General features: G+C 38.6%; 1 protein-coding gene across 7 annotated transcripts in view; it reads right to left on the minus strand.

The window, feature by feature from the left end:
* LOC120475877 (sickle tail protein) overlaps positions 1 to 20,306 on the minus strand; it is a 145,769-nt gene that overhangs the window by 53,241 nt on the left and 72,222 nt on the right. For 5 of the 7 annotated variants that reach the window (XM_089125898.1, XM_089125897.1, XM_039666672.2 and 2 more), the window contains exon 2: positions 7,374 to 7,666. In XM_089125898.1, the coding sequence (XP_088982024.1) occupies positions 7,374 to 7,666 (293 nt within the window). Of the gene's footprint in view, positions 1 to 2,539; positions 2,725 to 7,373; positions 7,667 to 10,020; positions 10,217 to 20,306 lie in introns of those variants that run through there. The other 2 variants (XM_089125899.1, XM_039666676.2) reach the window with 2 other exon arrangements.

Raw genomic sequence — 20,306 nt, forward strand, 5'->3', positions numbered from 1 at the left:
AACAGGGTCAAAGATACAATTTTTTCTTAAAACAAATGGATGTTGGTAATACAACAGTGATTTACTTACTCTCAAATGTTATGTGCAAAGTTCCATCATAAAAAAAAAAAAAAAAAATCAAGACGTCCCATTGTTCTTGTCATTGTTCTACAAAAGTACAGTCATTTCCACATAATGGAAGTACCTCTCAAAACAGTGGATAGCAGGCTGGCTCCTCTGCACATCATGCTTAAATGAGCATCAAATCCCCATCAGAGCAGCTGCCATAGTATTTGCATGGCCCTGTGAAATTGGACCATTCATGGGAATGAAGCAGCCAAACATGCAAAACTGAAACTGCACTCACAATTTAAACTGACAGCGTCTCCAGTTGAGCTCACGACCCCGGAATGACCCACAACTGAACATTTTAAAATATCAATTCACTCATGTCTGCTCTCAGCAGACAACGGCAGTGATGGAGAACTGGGAAGGTGCCAAGCGGTTGATCTGTGAACAGTAAGGGGTTATATCACTAAGTAAAACTGCGCTGAAGACGCTGGCCTCAGATCAGGAATGCACCGTCAATGTTAAAACTGTGCTAATGTTGTGTTTCTCTTAGATGCTTCTGACACCCAACAACTCACTAATACAGTATAATTGGAGAAAGCGATTATTTGGTATAATTAGTGAGGGTTTCAGACCAAAACAATAGCGTCTCATTCAACCACTAATTAGTAGAGCATTCTTCTTTCTAAAGAATGTAAAAATGAATTTTACACTTCTAATTAGCTTAATGTCTGACAGCAAGCCTAGTTTACACCCAGAATGAACAGCCCTATATGTGAGCAAATCAGTCATTGCATTAGCTGTCAAAATCTGCAACAGGATGAGTTACAAACTGGTCCAAGCAGCTTTTTAATAGACTCTATCATGGCTCATTTAATTTGAAAGCAAACGCTGACAGCTTCTTTACAGACCTATTGATGGTCTAAGGGCTATACATATGTTTTGTCAGGTCACCTAAAAAAAATTGCTTCATGTTGTAATACCTAATTTAACCAGCAGGGGTGCATTGAGAAAATGTGCCTATCTATATTTTTGAAAAGGTCCAAAAATTTTCATAACATCCACAGCATGCTGAAATTAACATCAGTGGCAGTAAAACACCAACAATTTGTATTAATTTATTCAGACAAATTATTATCAAAGGGGCAGATCTTTGATTAATAAAGACTTATTTTGAGCAGTCCCCTCCACTATATTGTTATGCAATGTACATGTTTTCGACACGCACGTTACACGTGTGTCTTTCCGGGATCTTTACGGGTTGAGTGTGAACGCTCTCATCCCGGCAAATCACTGGCAGTATGAATGAACCGAAATCAAACAATCCCGGGACAAATGCCGGGTCACATTATCCGCGTATTTTCCGGAATCTCTGTGTGAAATGGGCTAATGTTGTTTACATTCATTATTATTCTAATACTTTCCTAGAGCATTGAGACATTTAACGACATCTCTTTGCAAACTCTGCTGTGTGCGTTCATGTATTTTGGAGGAGGCGTGGCTTTGGAAAGCGCTCTGAATGGAGGGTGGGATCTTATACTTTCATTTACATTTATTTTTACATTTATTCATTTAGCTGACGCTTATATCCAAAGCGACTTACAGTTGCTAAATATTTCAGAGGTCGCACGCCTCTGGAGCAACTGGGGTTAAGTGTCTTGCTCAGGGACACATTGGTGTCACACAGTGGATTCGACCCCGGTCTCTCACACCAAAGGCATGTGTCTTATCCACTGCACTGCACCCCCTTTTTAAAGCTATAGCTTACTATTTCTAGCCGCTCTGAAATCGCCAACCCGACCTTTAATACATTTTGATGTTTGCATCACATAACCATCTCTATAAGTTTGGCTTTTCAGAACGTTCCCCTAACCATGGTTTCCCATTGGGAACCAAATAAGAACGTTCTGCGTCCAGAAGCCCCGCCCCCATCCATTATTCACACCTGGGACCCAGCCAATTGAATCTGCCCTACAAACTACTGTAAACTACAAACTACTGTAAACAGCACACGCCAACAACAAACCCAAAAGCCAGGATTTATCACCTCATATCTCCCCACGCAGACAAGAGCAGGAAAAACAACCCACAGCCACATCTCAAGAAGTCTATCACTGTTTAACATCTAAAAACGGGCAAAATGGAACAGTCAATGAAACATCCAAAGGAGGACTAAGAAGTAAGCCTCGCACGAACCATTCCAAACGCCCCCTGAGCACACCTGGTTGGAGCAGCAGATCCCTGCTTCTTTATAGCCGTGCCACACTCCAAAAAAAAATCGCATATCGGGTTACTTAGGCTACTGCAACAGTAACTTACAGAAAAGCAAACATGCGCGAGCCTTCTCTGGTTACAGAACGCGCCCCGTTCAGAAGTTTGCGCGCTACACCGAAGACGATCGCGCGAGCATCAGCGAATGCTCGAATGCAATGAGTTTATAAAAATAGACGGCAAGTTTAAAAAAAAAAAGTATTAGGAATTGTTACAATACCTTATTCCACAATATCCAGACAAGTTCAAACAAAGGTCCTCAGTTGCGACTCATTCTCATTATTCCCATGATTTAGAGGAAGGTTGAAAACTATGCCATGTCCTTAAGTCTCTATTCCCGGAGTAAGTTTATTACCCGCAATGAAGTGCTCGAGAGCGAGTGTTTGCGAGAGAGAGTCTGCGTGTGTGTGTGCGTGAGTCGCGCGCCCCTCCTCTCCGCGTTTTCCTCCAGCAGCTCAATGCGCGCTCACCTAATTGTAAACTGAGCCAAGCCTGTTCTTACATCACACATTACTATGGTGACTTCAAATCCCTATAACTCTCTACCCAAAATACCTTTGGGATCATCACAAAAATAGAACAATTATTTTGAACAAGTGAATCTAATTACCATCCATAATAAAATATGTTTTCTAGTGTTAGTGAACATAATTCTTTGAACTTGACATTAATTTACACTTTCAGCTTCTACTACTATTATTATATTACATTTTTTAAAACAAAAAACACTGAAAAAAACACACACAAAAAGATAACACTGAAGTACTACAGATGTTTAAACAACATGATGCAACATTCCCCGGGCTCTCCTATACTTTTGATTTAGTGTGAGGTGAAGGACAGGTGAAGTCTTACGCAACTAAACTAAATGCTAAACTCCTTGTGTTGTTGTGCGATTCAGCACATCCCTGCTGAAAGTGTTCAATGGTCAGCGAATGTGTCATCTACAGAACGCCCAAACAAAATAAAGACAGAAACATTCAGAACAGCGCTTATGACACACAGCCAATGCATCATTGAACAGTTCAGACACTTAGAGGCAATCCCCACCTTTAAAACAAAATATGCTTTTATTCTGTGTATGCAAATATTTTCTGATAATAATTTTATGTGGAAATATTGTTAAAGCAAATAATTGACTATAAAAATAAGATTCGGTTGGTCAAGTGTATGGGTGACTGGGCACTAAACCAATCAAAATTCCTCTCTCTCTCTCTTTCTCTCTCCCTGTCTTTCTCTGCATATCCGCCCACACTGTTGTTACAAACTCTCCCACACACACACACACACACACACAGACACTCACACTCTGCAGCCAAGCACTCTCATTCTTGAGAAACTGTCAATCACCTCCATTGTTCTGCTGTGTAGGTCTTTAAGAGCAGGTGAGGAGCCTTTTGTTTTCAATCAGAGTAAACACACGCAACACTCCCTCACTCACCCGCTGTGGGAAGACGTTCGGCCCCTGCCCCCACCTTTTCTCTTTAATACCCCCTGGGGCAATCCAAATAACATTCCACAGACCCACTGAGTGGATGAGTATGGGCAAAAGAGCATTTTACAGAAAGCATTTTGTTTTAAAGCAATCTTCATATCACAAAATGATACTTCCAAAAATGTTATGTGTATATCACGGGCTGTGCTATAAAATAAATATGTGTGATGTTAAACCAGAGACATAGACTTTAAGATTTGGTCAGTGCTAAACTTTTCTTTGTCACTTTTCTTAAACATTCAGACTTGAATGTGAAAAGGAACAGAAAATGAACATTTTAGGGCATGACCTGACAGCTAAAATGTGTCAGTGTGATATATGGCACAGACTTCAGTTCTCACCTCAGGCAACTACGGCTGGACACAAAACACTGAAAATGGATTCTTTCGGCCAAAGGGGGGAAATATAAAACAAACCTCCACCTGTTCGGAATGAGAGGTCAATCTATTTACAACCTTTTTAAGTACTCTGGGACTGGAGTTTGGTTGGTTTGTGCGGTTTTGGTGAGAAAGAAAACTATTTCACAGTGTCCAGTGTTTTAATATGAAAATAAAATGAATGGATTTAATAATATGAGTTGGCTGAGAGGTGATCCCTGGGGTCATAACTGATGTTCAGCGTAAGGACAGCAATGCCATATTTATACACTGAATATACTTTCATATTGAGTAAATGCATCATTCACTGCAGAAACTGTTAATATCACTTAATATGTTTATTATACCCAGGGGGTCTTTTTTTTTTTTTTTTTGAGAAAGTAGACCAAATAAAAAGTTTCTCTTCTTTTTACTTCTTTTCTTTACTATTTACAGCCACCAGATTGAGAACAAAGGAAACCTGTGGACAACCTCTTACTGACCCATGGTAGTCCAATAGAGAACACATACACACAAGACACTGTTACAACAATGAGATAAGTGGCTTTTACTATGATTTTGCACAGTTCAATGTAATCATTGTAACCATTCAGATAAATATAACCATGTTTCTTTCAGCTTCTACCTGCAGGTAATAAAATGTCTCAGGTTACACATGTAGCCATGGTTCCCTGACAATAGGGAACTCACTGTGTCCCCTAGGGGTAGCTTTAGGGAAAGCCTCATAGCACCCCCTGGGGGATGCAGCGAATTAACATTTATCTTTTCTTTTCCTGGAACATGCCAGATTTGTTTTGCATGTGATACTTTGCACTGTTTTCATAGTTTTCCTATTTTACTATTCATCGGTTTCAGTCATGGGATTTTTCCACTCATGCACCATATTTATGACCATCAGCATGACAAAGTAATGGCGGTGAATACAAACACACATCACCACACACCATCACAGACACAAAAAGAAAAACTTTCATCACGAGTTGCAAAGAAAAAAAAAAGTCCAGTTAGCACTTAGCAGAGACCCTATCTTCATAGATATACACGCAGAGGCCACTTTATTAAGTACACCTGTTCAACTACTAGTTAACACTAATATCTCATCAGCCAATCCCACATACTAGCAACTAAGCATGTAGATGTTGTCAAGACAATTTTCTGAGATACAAATTGAGCATCAGAATGAGGAATAAAGGCGATTTAAGTGACTTTGAACGTGGCGTGGTTGTTTGGTCCCAGACAATTTGGTCATAGTATTTCAGAAACCGCTGATTTACTGGGATTCTCACACACAACCATCTCTAGGTTTACAGAGAATGATCCGAAAAGAGAAAATATCCAGTGGGCGGAAGTTCTGTGGGTGAAAATGCCATGCTGATGCCAGAGGTCAGAGGAGAATGGAAAGGTTTGAGCTGATAGGAAGGCAACAGTAACTCAAATAGCCACTTGTTACATCGGAGCATCTCTGAACTCACAACACGTCAAACCGTGAAGCAGATGGTCTACAGCAGAAGAAGACACATCGGTCATTCCTGTCAGATAAGAACAGGAAACTGAGGCTCCAATTTGCACAGGCTCCCCAAAAATTGAGATGGTCCTCACTGCTGAACATGAAATCCACGGGGAGGAGTCGGATCCAGATCCAACTCCTCCCACCTTACATATACTTAAACCTACCTACCTCCACCCTGATCTCTAAACCCACCCCTAAACCTACCCAGCTCCACCCCCTGATCCCTAAACCCACCCCTAAACCTATCCAGCTCCACCCCTGATCCCTAAACCCACCCCTAAACCTACCCAACTCCACCCCCTGATCCCTAAACCCATCCCTAAACCTACCTAGCTCCCCCCAATCCCTAAATCCACCCCTAAACCTACCCAGCTCCACCCCCTGATCCCTAAACCCACCCCTAAACCTACATAGCTCCACCCCCTGATCCCTAAACCCACCCTTAAACCTACCCAGCTCCACCCCCTTATCCCTAAACCTACCTAGCTCCACCACCTGATCCCTAAATCCACCCCTAAACCTACCTAACTCCACCCCCTGATCCCTAAACCCATCCCTAAACCCACCCCACTCCACCCCCTGATCCCTAAACCCATCCCTAAACCTACCTAGCTCCACCCCCTTATCCCTAAACCCACCCCTAAACCTACCCAACTCCACCCCCTGATCCCTAAACCCATCCCTAAACCTACCTAGCTCCACCCCCTGATCCCTAAACCCACCCCTAAACCTACCCAACTCCACCCCTCAGATCTGGATCTGACTCCGCCCCCTGGATCTTGTGTACTGCAATGAGGTGCTACTGATAAATTGGACAATAGAGCATTGGAACAACGTTACCTGGTCTGATGAGTCTCGATTTCGTATCCGACATTTAGATAGTGGGGTCAGAATTTGTTGTAAACAATGAAAGCATGGATCCATCCTGCTTTGTAATAATGGTTAAGGCTCCTGCTGGTGGTGTAACGATATGGGGCATATTTTCTTGGCACACTTTGGCCCCCTTAGTACCAACTGAGGATCGTTTAAATGCCACAGCCTACCAGAGAATTGTTGCTGACCATGTCTATCTCTTTATAACCACAGTGTACCCTCTTACTGATGGCTACCTCCAGAAGGATAATGTGCCATGTCATAAAGCTCAAAACGTCTTTTGTGAGTTCACTATCCTCAAATGGCTTTCACAGTCACCAGATCTGAAGCCAATTGAGCATGTTTGGGATGTGTTGGAAAGGGAGATTCGCATCATGGATGTGCAGCCAACAAATCTGTAGCAACTATCATGTCATTATAGAACAAAATATCTGAGGAATGTTTCTAACACCTTGTTGAATCTTTGCGACAAAGCACGAGTACTAGCAAGCTAAAATAAAGTGACTCAAACTTTTACTTGATTATATATGCATGTCATTTTAGGTTGGTGTTTTATTAGCCTTCAATTTTCTGTAAAGAGTATTGCTTAAGTGGCTATTATGACAAACAAATGTTAGAAAATGAGATTTAGCCCTGGGCTGTCATTCATCTGTCATTCAACATTGTTTATGATCTTTTCGTTATGACCATTTTCCACACATCCACTTATTTAATCTCTAAATCCGATACATTAGTGACCAAAGTCTGGGCTTCTGAAGCCGACAGTGTCACAACAAACTGTATCGACGGTGGTCTTCACCTGTTCTCGTAGTCTTTCTTGATGGCCCATGATGGCGGAGGCGTGGTGTGGGTACTTCTGCTTCAGATGTTCCAAAAAGGCCTCTCGTTTTTTGTCCATATCTGAGGGCTGCATGGCCAGGATCTCCCGTGAGCTGCGCGCTCCGCCCACAGTGTGTCTGCGTGGAGCCCCTGCCCGGGCGGACTTGGGTTCGCAGCGGAAACCAGGGCTGTTAGTGGAGACAACCTGCTGCTTACGGGTCAGGTGCTCTGCGTCTTCACTGGAGGTCACCTTTAGATTGCCTTTCAGAGGCTCTGGGGGAAAAAAGAGATGAAATGATACGGTTAGTGAAATATATGAGAAAGTTTTTTGTTTTTTTGTGGACCTCATTTTTACATATGGGTGTTACATAAAAATGCACATGTATTTAAACTTTTACATATGACAAACAGATGATTCTCAGAACAGGAGTGTTGTCAGAACAGAACAGTTTGGTTTATTAAAAAAAAGCTTGTCAGGTTGATCATCCCCAAGCCAAAGTTTCCAAAAACTGAAAGAAGCAAACATGTTCTAACAAAGCTAGCACAGAATGCTAGCATTGATTGTTTACTCATATCAAATGTGACACACACCCACAAGTCACGCACATATTCAAATATCATTTGAAACAGTTAAATGTAACTGTTAATAGAACACTTTCTTAGAGGTGAATACAACTGAATGCTAAAGTAACACAAACACATTCAGTCATGTTTAGCGTTTTATAGAGTAATGGCCGCTAAAAGAATTGCAGAAGTGCAGAGGAGAAAAGGCTGTGTCAGCAAAGCTACTGTTGGGAACGACCTGTCTCTCTGATGTATTGCCTTGTTTTGTGAAACTGGCACACAGATGTTTGTACCTAACATGGCCAATTTTTTCTTAATAATGAGTACTTAAACTGATTTTGAGATATAGCCCCAAGAGATTGATTGTTTTCTCTACAGGTGAGAAACAGTAGGCTAACATTCACTCTCTGAAGTACACCTGTTGTCAAGTCAAGTCACCTTCATTCACCTTCAAACATTGTCTAAAAAAGCCCATCAAACACTCACCTAAAGGATTATTAGGAACACCATACTAAACTGTGTTTGACCTTCAGAACTGCCTTAATTCTACATGGCATTGATTCAATAAGGTGCTGAAAGCATTCTTTAGAAATGTTGGCCCATATTGATAGGATAGCATCTTGCAGTTGATGGAGATTTGTGGGATGCACATCCAGGGCACGAAGCTCCCGTTCCACCACATCCCAAAGATGCTCTATTGGGTTGAGATCTGGTGACTGTGGTGGCCATTTTAGTACAGTGAAATCATTGTTATGTTCAAGAAACCAATTTGAAATGATTCGAGCTTTGTGACATGGTGCATTATCCTGCTGGAAGTAGCCATCAGAGGATGGGGACATGGTGGCCATAAAGGGATGGACCTGGTCAGAAACAATGCTCAGGTAGGCCTTGGCATTTAAACGATGCCCAATTGGCACTAAGAGGCCTAAAGTGTGTCAAGAAAACATCCCCCACACCATTACACCACCACCAGCAGCCTGCACAGTGGTAACAAGGCATGATGGATCCATGTTTCCATTTGGTTTATGCCAAATTCTGACTCGACCATCTGAATGTCTCAACAGAAATCGAGACTCATCAGACCAGGCAACATTTTTCTAGTCTTCAACTGTCTCAATTTTGGTGAGCTCTTGGAAATTTAGCCTCTTTTTACTATTTGTAGTGGAGATGAGTGGTGGGGTTGACTGTTGTAGCCCATCTGCCTAAAGGTTTTGCGTGTTGTGGTTATTTCAGTGAAAGTTGCTCTTCTATCAGCTTGAATCAGTCGGCCCATTCTCCTCTGACCTCTAGCATCAACAAGGCATTTTCGCCCACAGGACTGCCACATACTGGATGTTTTTCCCTTTTCACACCATTCTTTGTAAACCCTAGAAATGGTTGTGAATGAAAACCCCAGTAACTGAGCAGATTGTGAAATACTCGCCAACAACAACCATGCTACGCTCAAAATTGCATAAATCACCTTTCTTACCCAAACTCCAGACATTCAGTTTGGAGTTCAGGAGAGTGTCTTGACCAGGACCACACCACTAAATGCATTGAAGCCATTGCCATGGGATTGGTTGATATGCATTAATGAGAAATTGAACAGGTGTTCCTAATAATCCTTTAGGTGAGTGTATATAATTGTCAAATCAACTCAGCTTTGTTTATATAGCGCTACATACAATAGAGATTGTTTCAGCAGCTTCACATTGATAATCGGGAAAATAATGATCAATGAAGCAATTCAATTCTGCTTAAAGCAGCATTTTGTTCTCATCCAGTAGTGTCAATGCAGTCAAATCAATAATATTAATGAATATTAAATGCAAGAGTGTAAGGCTGATAAGTCCTGAAGCCCATCCTCCTCCGCCGTACCCCTAGTGTCACAGGACAGCAATCTATCAAGTCTATTTATAACTGTTAAGCTATACACACACACACACACACACACACACACACACACACACACACAATCTCAAAGTAAGTCAACAAGAAATGCTGTTTCATACAGCAAACATTCAACCCTGTTATTGCAACCTTGCTTTATCACGTCTACATTAGTGTCACGCAGCCCTTACCTTCTCCACGCAAGTCTTTCCTATTCTCTTCTCCAAGTGCTGCCATACTCTCCAATACAATGACCCTATAGACACTGAATTTGACAGTCTGTCTGTAGAGAACAGCTGTTGGCCAGATTCCACAGCCTTTCACATCAGTGAAAGACGCTTTAGCAGTTTACTTTAATGGAGTTGGGATTACTCTCAGCACTCGTGATCAACTCTAGAAACTTGTCAATTGAAAACAGCCCGCTGCATTGCTGAGTGTGTGGGAGTGTGTGTGTGTGTGTGTCCTCATTCCCAGACCTAAAAAGGTGATGGTGACGTTAACGTTCCCATATAAAGCTTAGCGAGGGGCCCTTGCCAACAGGTGCTAGATCGTTACTTCCTCTCTCCTTCTCTCAATTGCAGTTTTAGTATAATTTACTTTCTATGTTAACCTTCCTGTCTATATTTTCTATATACTGCCACTTTTCAATAAAGTAAGAAAATAAGACAAGATTTTGTTGTTTTTCAACAACATGTCAGTGAAAGGAAGTGCTTAACCCTTTAGAAAATGGTGTCAAGAAGTTAAACTAAATGTTCTATGACGTCCTAGCCATTTTATTTATTGTGTTCCAGGTTTGCAATTTGTGCGTTACCAAAATGTGATCAGCTGAATATGGTATTTTTTATAAATAGACAGAAAAAAAGTCCAGAAAAAAATACAATTAAATAAAATATTTTTAATTCACAGGGTTATTGCAAGTAACAGGGTCACATTTTGAGCCAAAGTTTGTTATTAATCAATACAAAATAATTTGGCATCAAATGCTCTTTACTAGTTATAGAAAGACTTTAATTTATAAAATATTTCTTATAAATCATAGAGGAAAAAATGGTTTTAAATGTTTAAAAAAAAAAATTGGCAACAGGGTTGAAAACCATCTACTTTTCATGCTATGATAATTTTATTATATGTAACAGTTTATCTATAGATAAACTATATAAAATAAAATATTAAAATATAATATAAATATAATATAATATATAATATACATAATATAATATATAATTAGAATATTATATTATAATTATATATATTATAAAATTTAAATATAAAATATTGAAATATGTAAAATATTATAATATTTTTATAATTTGCTTTTCTAAAGATAACTTGATGTGTGGCCTTATTGGTTTAAAAGTGCAACAGTTGTGCTCTTATTCGTGGTGTTGCTGGCTATAAAAGTCAAACACTACTGTTTTGAGTGTTTGCATTTCTTTTCTGACACAGTGTGTCTAATGTAAAGTGATTGGGAACTGTAATCCTCCAACAGCTGAATGGGGACGGCTGCTCCACAGCAAGTAGATTATTCAATGAAGGTTTTTTTTTTTTTAAAAAAAACGTTTCATATATCTTCTATAATCCTATTCAAGCCTGTCATTTTATCAAAAAGACATAACAATATTTGTGTCTCTGTCTGAACACATACAGTGAGTAATTCATAATCGTTCAGTCAGCTCAGACAGACAGATATGAAAGCTAATGAATAACAAATGGAAAGGAAATAAACTCTTGTACGCTCTTGTACATATCTTTTATTGTTGTTTTTTGTTAGCTGACTATTCCTTATGTCACCCTATGTTTTATTTGACAGACCTACGAGCAATAGAAGTACAGTTTTCAATAGGTTGTACTTTTATAAAAAAAAAAATAAATAAAAAGATATGAGTGGAACAGCATTTATGCAGGATTTTATGTAGGCATTTGATCTTTATTCTCTGTCAACATATATTTAGATTTTAGTTGACATAATGTGTAATTAAGACTTGGAGCTGTTTCTTGGTTATGTGTCAACCATGTTAGTCTTTCAAAGGTGAACTTTGACAAGTTGAAGTGTATAGTGTATATAGTGCACTGTGTCATTTACCAAATGGTAAATGTGTGAACAAATGACCAATATTAGCCTTAGCTTCAGCGTCTATTTGAGGGAGGTAGACTGTAGATTCTAGAGAGAATTTGATTGGACAGAAAATCTGGTGAGATGCGTGATGTCATCAAAATCATTGATCCATATTGGAGGAAGTGAGAGACTGTATGCGAATTTAGTCATTGTTTTGGAGCACATAGCTTACATAACCATAACATATTAATCCTAAAAGCTAAACGTAAAATTTGATTAAACTGTTAAACCTTATGTCTTTTTTTAAAAAATACTGCTGTATATATATCTCGCAAAATATTAAAATAAACTAGATGATAAAATTGAGTTTTGTTTTAAGGCCAAAGTTTTGTTTGAAAATTGAGTTTTGTTTTCTGTTTTTACATGTTAGCATTAGCAAACTTGCTAGCATATTTTAGAATCTTGCTAGGCATTGTTAGTGTGTAGCTAGTAAAGTGTTGATAGCATGCTTTAACATGTTACTAGGTTTAAAGTGACTTAACATTTAAAATGTTTGACAGTTTGACAGGAATTTTGGCCTCTTGCTACTATAAGTCAGAGCAATTACTAAGAAAATACAACATATTCAGCTTGAGATGCTACAATACATTTGGACATTAACCAAACTCTTCTAGTTATACTTCCATTTCAAAAGCCAAAGTCAACCCATTAAATCTATAAAAAATGTCCAGCTATTATGCCCAAATACCCACCAACTGATCAAACCAGCCATAATAAATCCGTGGAGCCAGCCATAATCAACATTAGCACCACTCATGCCAAAGCACAAGTGACCTTCTGCAATATGTTGATTAAGCTCTTCCTAATCACACATATTCCCACTGCTTACTTTCCCCAAACCACAAGCCTATCAGCACAATTCTCACACACAGTCCTTCTCTTCCGATAAAAAAACTCACATTGAACAATGCTGAGGAAGTTTAACCACATCCCTCTCTCTTTCCCCAGTAAAAACACTCTTTATTTCTCATCCAGTCTTCTTCACCTCCATTAACTTCCAATTCCTGGTCACAAGACACAGTGGCCTGACATTCAGCTGTAACCCGAACAGGGCATGCGTCTTTAGTTGGGAGATGTGTGTGTATCCTGGTACGTTCGGGGTCAGTGGTGTAGGGTTGTGCTCAGTAATGGATTTATGGAGGAATGTGTATCTGTGCTCCCACTCATAAACTTTCATCCCCTCTCTCTAAAAACAATGTAGGCTACATCTCTCTCCATCCACTCTCTCTCTTTCTGGTTGGACAGTGCTCTTTTGTGTGGCTGGGGATATTGCATTACTGCAGACAGTTACTGACTAAGGGATGATAGTGTCATTTAATACGATAAATGAATCTTACACACAATTTTACATCACACACACACACACAAAGCGAAATTCACATACACTTTAAAAAAATTGTTGGTTTAACTTAAAAAATTAAGTAACCTGGTTGCCTTAAAATTTTAAGTTGATTGAACTGGAAAAAGTGAGTTAATACAATGAAGGAGATTGATTTAATCATCAGAAACTCAAAATAATAAGTTATCTGAACTAAATAGATGATTTAAGTTGATTGTGATAACAAATGTTGTGATAACAAATCTTTAAATATTTTTTTTTACAGTGTAATACTACAACTAAGCTAATGTTTACTTGTAAAATTGTAGTTTTTTTAAGTGTAAACACTGACCATCCTCAAAACATTTGTTTGAGTATACAAACCAACACAACTTAGAAACACTGCAACAACCAATTGCATTAGTTTGGGGCGGGGCTATCATGTTGACTGACCAATGGAACACAGGAGAGGTGATGAGGAAACAATCATTATTTTTGCAATTCAAATCGGTGGTGCTAATCACACACACACACGCATGCACATAGACACACACCCTACAGTCTACACACTCTTTCTCTCAGATTATTTACTTTCTATACGCCTCTAATTAATATCCTCCAAAACCCTGAGGCTTTCTGGGTGATGGATTCCAACTGTCAATCACTGTCATATTTTAGGATGAGTGTCAGGTGTAGGGTGGCAAGAAGTACTGCTCATTTTCAGCATCTTCCTTTACTTGAATAATTGACTTTAATCGGATAATGAAAGCATGCAAAAATAATATAATGTGATATGGGTGTGTGTGACTCTTCTCCACTGATCACAATGGCAGCGTGTTCAGGTAATGAGACAGATAACCCCTTAAGACAATACAAAGAATTCACTGAGCCTTGAGGCGGAATCTGTTTTTATCCCCTTCATCAATTTGTAATCCAGATTAAATCTGACTCGCTCTGTTCCAGCAAGTTCTCACAGATGATCTCGTTCCCTCAGCCATTAGCAAGCCCAAGGCAGGAGACACGGACAAATTCCTTGGGAAATCAACAGAACATTCTCAATTTTATATATATATATATATATATATATATATATATATATATATATATAAAGTAATAATTAATAAAATTAATTCCTTAAAAGTTAACCATTTAAAATGAGTAAAACAACAACAACCAAAAAAAACATAAACTGAAGTCACCATTATGGTGATCAGTGTTTGTTTTAGGTTTTTTAACATTACGTTTGTCTCCTTCGGTGATTCTGCTTGTTAACATCAGTTGTCTTCAATGTTGGCAATATAAAATAAAGAGTTCTTAATTAATCTTTGATGTCTGTCTGTTATTGAGATATTTTTGTTACACTTTTTGGTGTAAACTTTACTCATTTTAAATGGTTAAATTTTAAGGAATAATTTGATTAATTATTACTCAATTATAATTTGTTAATTTGAATTAATAATATTGCTTGTAATCTGTTCCCACAATTCTATTGATTATATAAAGCATATTCATTTTTACAGTGAATACACATTTACAGGCATACAAGTAGAGCTGATACATTGGCTATTGTTTTTCTATTTCCTTAAATATAGCTATTTCAAAATGATCTGCTGATAAATTAATAAGTTAATTAATTACTCTTTCATGTACATTTTTGTCCTTTTTCGTGATGTTTTGAATAACTATTAGCCTACATCCAGCATTTTCGGATTATTTGCTTGCTTTACTGTATGTTGGCATTATAACCAGTTGACTAGAACAAAGTCTGCAGTAAAAGAGAGCAGATGTTTTTAGTGCTGAAAGTTTACGATCTGCAGACCTCTTCACATACACACACATTTATAGGCGTCTGTAAAACAGGTGTGGAGTCAAGAAAGTGTGTTCCTGCAAGTGTGCAGCAGGCGAGTGTCCTGATTTATTTAATAAGAGTCTTCTACTGTAAATAAAGAAGTCTGTGATGCTGTAATGGTGCTAGAACACAGCCTGGTGAAATGTTTGCCTCTCTCACAGGAAGAGTTCAGCTTTCAGCCTCCAGTGTCTGTTTACGGTGGAAGTGCTCTTTTGATCCGCAAGCAGAAGAGTAGAAAAGAGATAAAAATGAACCAAGAACATCTAAATCTACCACTCAAAAGTTTGCGGTTGGTCAACACATTCTCATCCCAAAAAGTCATATAACTGACGTTTTGGGACGTCTTTTGACCATACGTCAATATTCGCCTTTTTAGGACCCCCTTAAACGTCGGTAGATGGCGATCCCGGGCCGTCGTACAACTGATGCTTTACCTTTTACGTCAGTTAGGTGACGGGTTAGGTTTAGGGTTAGGTTTAGGTCTGGGGTAGAGTTAGGATCCCATAACCTCATCTACCGACGTTTAAGGGGGCCCTAAAAAGGCGAATATTGACGTATGGTCAAAAGACGTCCCAAAACGTCAGTTAAATGACTTTTTGGGGTGAGACTGCACTGGGTTGGTAAGTTATGTTGCCATCCATCCATCCATCCATCCATCTACACAGTAAAAAAAAGCTGGGTTGTGTTGACCCAACTTTGGATCAAATATAGACAAACCCAGCCATTGGGTTACATTTTTTAAATGACATTTTTAACCCAACGTTTGGGTTTGTCCATATTTGACCCAAAGTTGGGTTAAAACATCTATCTATCTATCTATCTATCTATCTATCTATCTATCTATCTATCTATCTATCTATCTATCTATCTATCTATCTATCTATCTATCTATCTATCTATCCATCCATCCATCCATACTCTAAAAAAGCTGGGTTGTTTGACCCAACTTTGGGTCAAATATAGACAAACCCAGCTATTGGGTTACATTTTTTAAATGACATTTTTAACCCAATATTTGGGTTTGTCCATATTTGACCCAAAGTTGGGTTAAAACATCTATCTATCTATCTATCTATCTATCTATCTATCTATCTATCTATCTATCTATCTATCTATCTATCTATCTATCTATCTATCTATCTATCTATCTATCTACACTCTAAAAAATGCTGGGTTGTTTTAACCCAATTTTGGGTCAAATATGGACAAACCCGAAATGTTGGGTTAAAAATGTAATGTAAAAATTTAACCCAACGGCTGGGTTAGTCCATATTTGACCCAAAGTTGGGTTAAAACAACCCAGCATTTTTTAGAGTGTATCTATCTATCTATCTATCTATCTATCTATCTATCTATCTACACTCTAAAAAATGCTGGGTTGTTTTAACCCAATTTTGGGTCAAATATGGACAAACCCGAAATGTTGGGTTAAAAATGTAATGTAAAAATTTAACCCAACGGCTGGGTTAGTCCATATTTGACCCAAAGTTGGGTTAAAACAACCCAGCATTTTTTAGAGTGTATCCATACATCTATCCATCCATCCATCCATTCTTCCATCCATCCATCCATCCATCCATCCATCCATCCATCCAACCAACTAACTTTGGGTCAAATATAGAAAAACCCAGCCATTGGGTTACATTTTTTAAATGACATTTTTAACCCAACGTTTGGGTTTGTCCATATTTGACCCAAAGTTGGGTCAATCCCAAAGACCCTATCTATCTATCTATCTATCTATCTATCTATCTATCTATCTATCTATCTATCTATCTATCTATCTATCTATCTATCTATCTATCTATCTATCTATCTATCTATTCTATCTATCTATCTATCTATCTACCTACCTACCTACCTACCTACCTACCTACCTACCTACCTACCTACCTACCTACCTACCTATCTATCTATCTATCTATCTATCTATCTATCTATCTATCTATCTATCTATCTATCTATCTACCTACCTACCTACCTACCTACCTACCTATCTATCTATCTATCTATCTATCTATCGAAATTGCAGTAATCTGTCTATATGGCATACTTTAGTGTTGTATGGGAAGTGGCCATATGATATGAGTGAACTCTATTGACTCAAAGTAATGTGCACTAATTAAGTTTCTTGACTATGAGAAGTGACAGTGTATTCTGAATAGTTCTTGTTCTAAATTATGATACAGGGTTTATTTGCATTGTACAGTTTTAGGGTTTTGTTTCCATATGTCCATTACATGACAGTTTGAGTGTGTGAGTTACTGCGCAGTTGGCCATGACTGACCCTTTCCCTTAATAAAGTGAAAATAAAGGAGCTCCGGGCTGTGTGTTTGTCTCTGTGTCAACGGTCGCCCTGCCAACAGAGGGGCTTGCGGCACCATGAGGAGAAGAGATGAGGGACACACACACACACACACACTAGCTGTGAGAATTACATCTTGATTATATTTGGCAGAATGAATCCATGTATCATTCCTCGCACAGTTGGAGAAGAGACATCCCAAGGTGTGTGTGCGTGCGTGCGTGTGTGTGTTAGAGAGATACAGAGAGAAAAAAGATAAAGTAGGAAGTGCTACATCATGGCTATACTGTAGAAAGCCGCCAAAGTCATTTTCTGTCTGTCTATCAGTTGAGATTTCACAGGAGTCAGTCCTGGCAGGGATACAGCAGTCTGTCTGACCAGAGATATAGACAATAATGTGCGGAATACAGTCGAGTGAACACAGAAACACACATCAGTCTTATCACAGTCTAGCTTTTTTTTTTTCATTTTGTTCATGAGCTTTGCCAAATTACAATTTATGTTTTAATAAAACAGTGCTGAAACGGCTTTATTAAAATGTGATTGGAATCCTTTCGCTGCTATAAAGCTAGATAAGCACCTTTAAATGTCAGTGCTCTTATTCAGACATGACTGCACCTCACCGTCTCACACTCTTCATTAAACTGGTGCTGTCCCGCATGGCCACATCTCAATGTTTAGGTAAATGCTGGGGGCCTCAGAAGCTGGAATTTGGGATTTTAAAATGATGATGATTATAATTTAATTGTTCAGTGTTATTTGTTGGTTGACTGGATGCATAAATAGAATATCATCTAACAATTAGTTATTATTATTAATGCATATTCTTCAGATGGGAAAAAAATAACACACTTTTACAATTAAAATACATAAAAAAATAGCAGTGAACATTCTTCAAAACATTTGCTTTGTGAGGATAGAAAGTCATACAGGTCATAAGTCATGGGGTGAGTAAGTGATGACCAATTTGGCCCATAGCACTACACCCGCTGTCACACCTTCATCACACCCCTGGCTCTAAAGTGACCTTTAAAGTATGTGCTCTTTCCTGGATAAACAGAAAGAACAAAGTATAAGAGAAGGAGTCTGCAGAATCTGAGAGCTATCGCAACACAAAATGGAGGGGTAAAATAACAGGGGCAGACTCATGTGCTTTAAAAGTTTATATAGTGTAGAAACACACATAAACCCACAAATCCCACATCATTACTCATCTCAGAAATCAAGTTTTTAGCATGTCATTAACATCTGGCCAAATGAAAACATCTCAAAGTCTCCCTCTCATTTCCTCAACGTGTACTACACAAAGTCTTTCAAACTTTTGCAGATTACAGAAACTGTTTCCCACACAGTCCCACTAGAGACCCCAACACACTGATTTCATCCAAGACAGTGGTCAGAAACCCCTAAAAACACTCCAAGAGAGAACATACCGGCTTTTAACAGTCGTGACTAATGACTGAGGAAAAAGAAATCAGAGAGAAAGTGAGCATGGCTTTATGAGACCACTGAAACGCATTCCTGTATAGACTGTACAAGTTATTTAAAAAAAAAAAAAATGCATGGATGTCACAGTTCACATACTCAATATACACCTGACAAGCATTTCTTGAAAACTGATATTTAAAGCAATGACACTGATTCTAGTTCACCCAAAAATGAAAATTTTGTCATAATTTATGTTCAACAAAAGTAATAAACTCATGCAGGTTTTGAACTTCTTGGGTGAGTAAATTATGACTTTCATTTTTGGGCGAACTGTCCCTTTAAGCATTTAAAAACGTTTTTTGAGGCCACTGCACTTCTACATTGTCAATTATCTTGTTACAACTCTGGCGCCCTCTAGTGTTTATACGGTTTACAATAAGCACATGCATCTGGCAAAGCGATTTCTTTACATGTCACATCAAAATGCCTGACTCTCAATATCATATGAACTATATCATAAACGGTCGAATAACACAATTGATGAGTAGTTTACAAACTTTGATGTGTGTATTCCAAAAAATGAACTTATAATGGCAGATAGATTTATGTCCCACAGCCAGAGGCAGATCAGGCTGGGGAAAACTGGTTTAGCAAACAAAATAACACATTACAGAAAAAGGAAGGGAAAGATACAAAATGGGAGGTAAGCAGTGAGGTTAGAAAGATGGGAAGAGGGCAAAACACTAATTTCTCTAATGGATAAAGGCTGCAGCAAATGATCTGATTCGCTGTCTATGACATCACCCCTGCTAGGCTGCCTCCCAGTTGGACGATGTCATCAGCACTGAGGCATGTCAGTGCTGTAATGCAGCAGGACCAGCTACACACTCATACAAGAGCACAGGGCTAAAAGACACTGTCCGTGTGACACAAAAACATTCGAGGCCAGTCAAAGCTTGACGAATTAAGTCAAATTAGAGTTAGAGAATGATCAAGCACTACAGGCTCAAGATCACTGTCCCCAATCCAGATTCCAGTCCTTTTTAACCCTGATCCAGTTTCTCACTATCCAGATTAAGTATCTCAAAAGTCACAGGCAGAGAATACTGGAGCAGACACACATCATCCCTTAATGCCCATGTGATGCAAATCTGATTAACGCAAATGTTAACATCATCACAAGATTAGGAGTCATAAAACACACATTTAGGCCTACTACATTACAAAGCATCACTGTTTATGACATCAAACAGCACCTTCTCAGAATAGAGATCAATTCATACTTCCGTTAACACAAACACAGATGCTTTGAATGGTCGCTTGCCATTCAAGCTTTAAAAAAATGACACAAAACACCATACATGTATCATTAATAATTGAAAATGGTACATAAAATTAGCAATATATTCACACAAACAGACCGAAAATGAAACTTTCATCAATGATATTGCTCTCCCGTTG

This window comes from Pimephales promelas, chromosome 22 (genome assembly GCF_988280905.1).
Source record: "Pimephales promelas chromosome 22, fPimPro1.hap1.1, whole genome shotgun sequence".
NCBI classification, from domain to species: domain Eukaryota; kingdom Metazoa; phylum Chordata; class Actinopteri; order Cypriniformes; family Leuciscidae; genus Pimephales; species Pimephales promelas.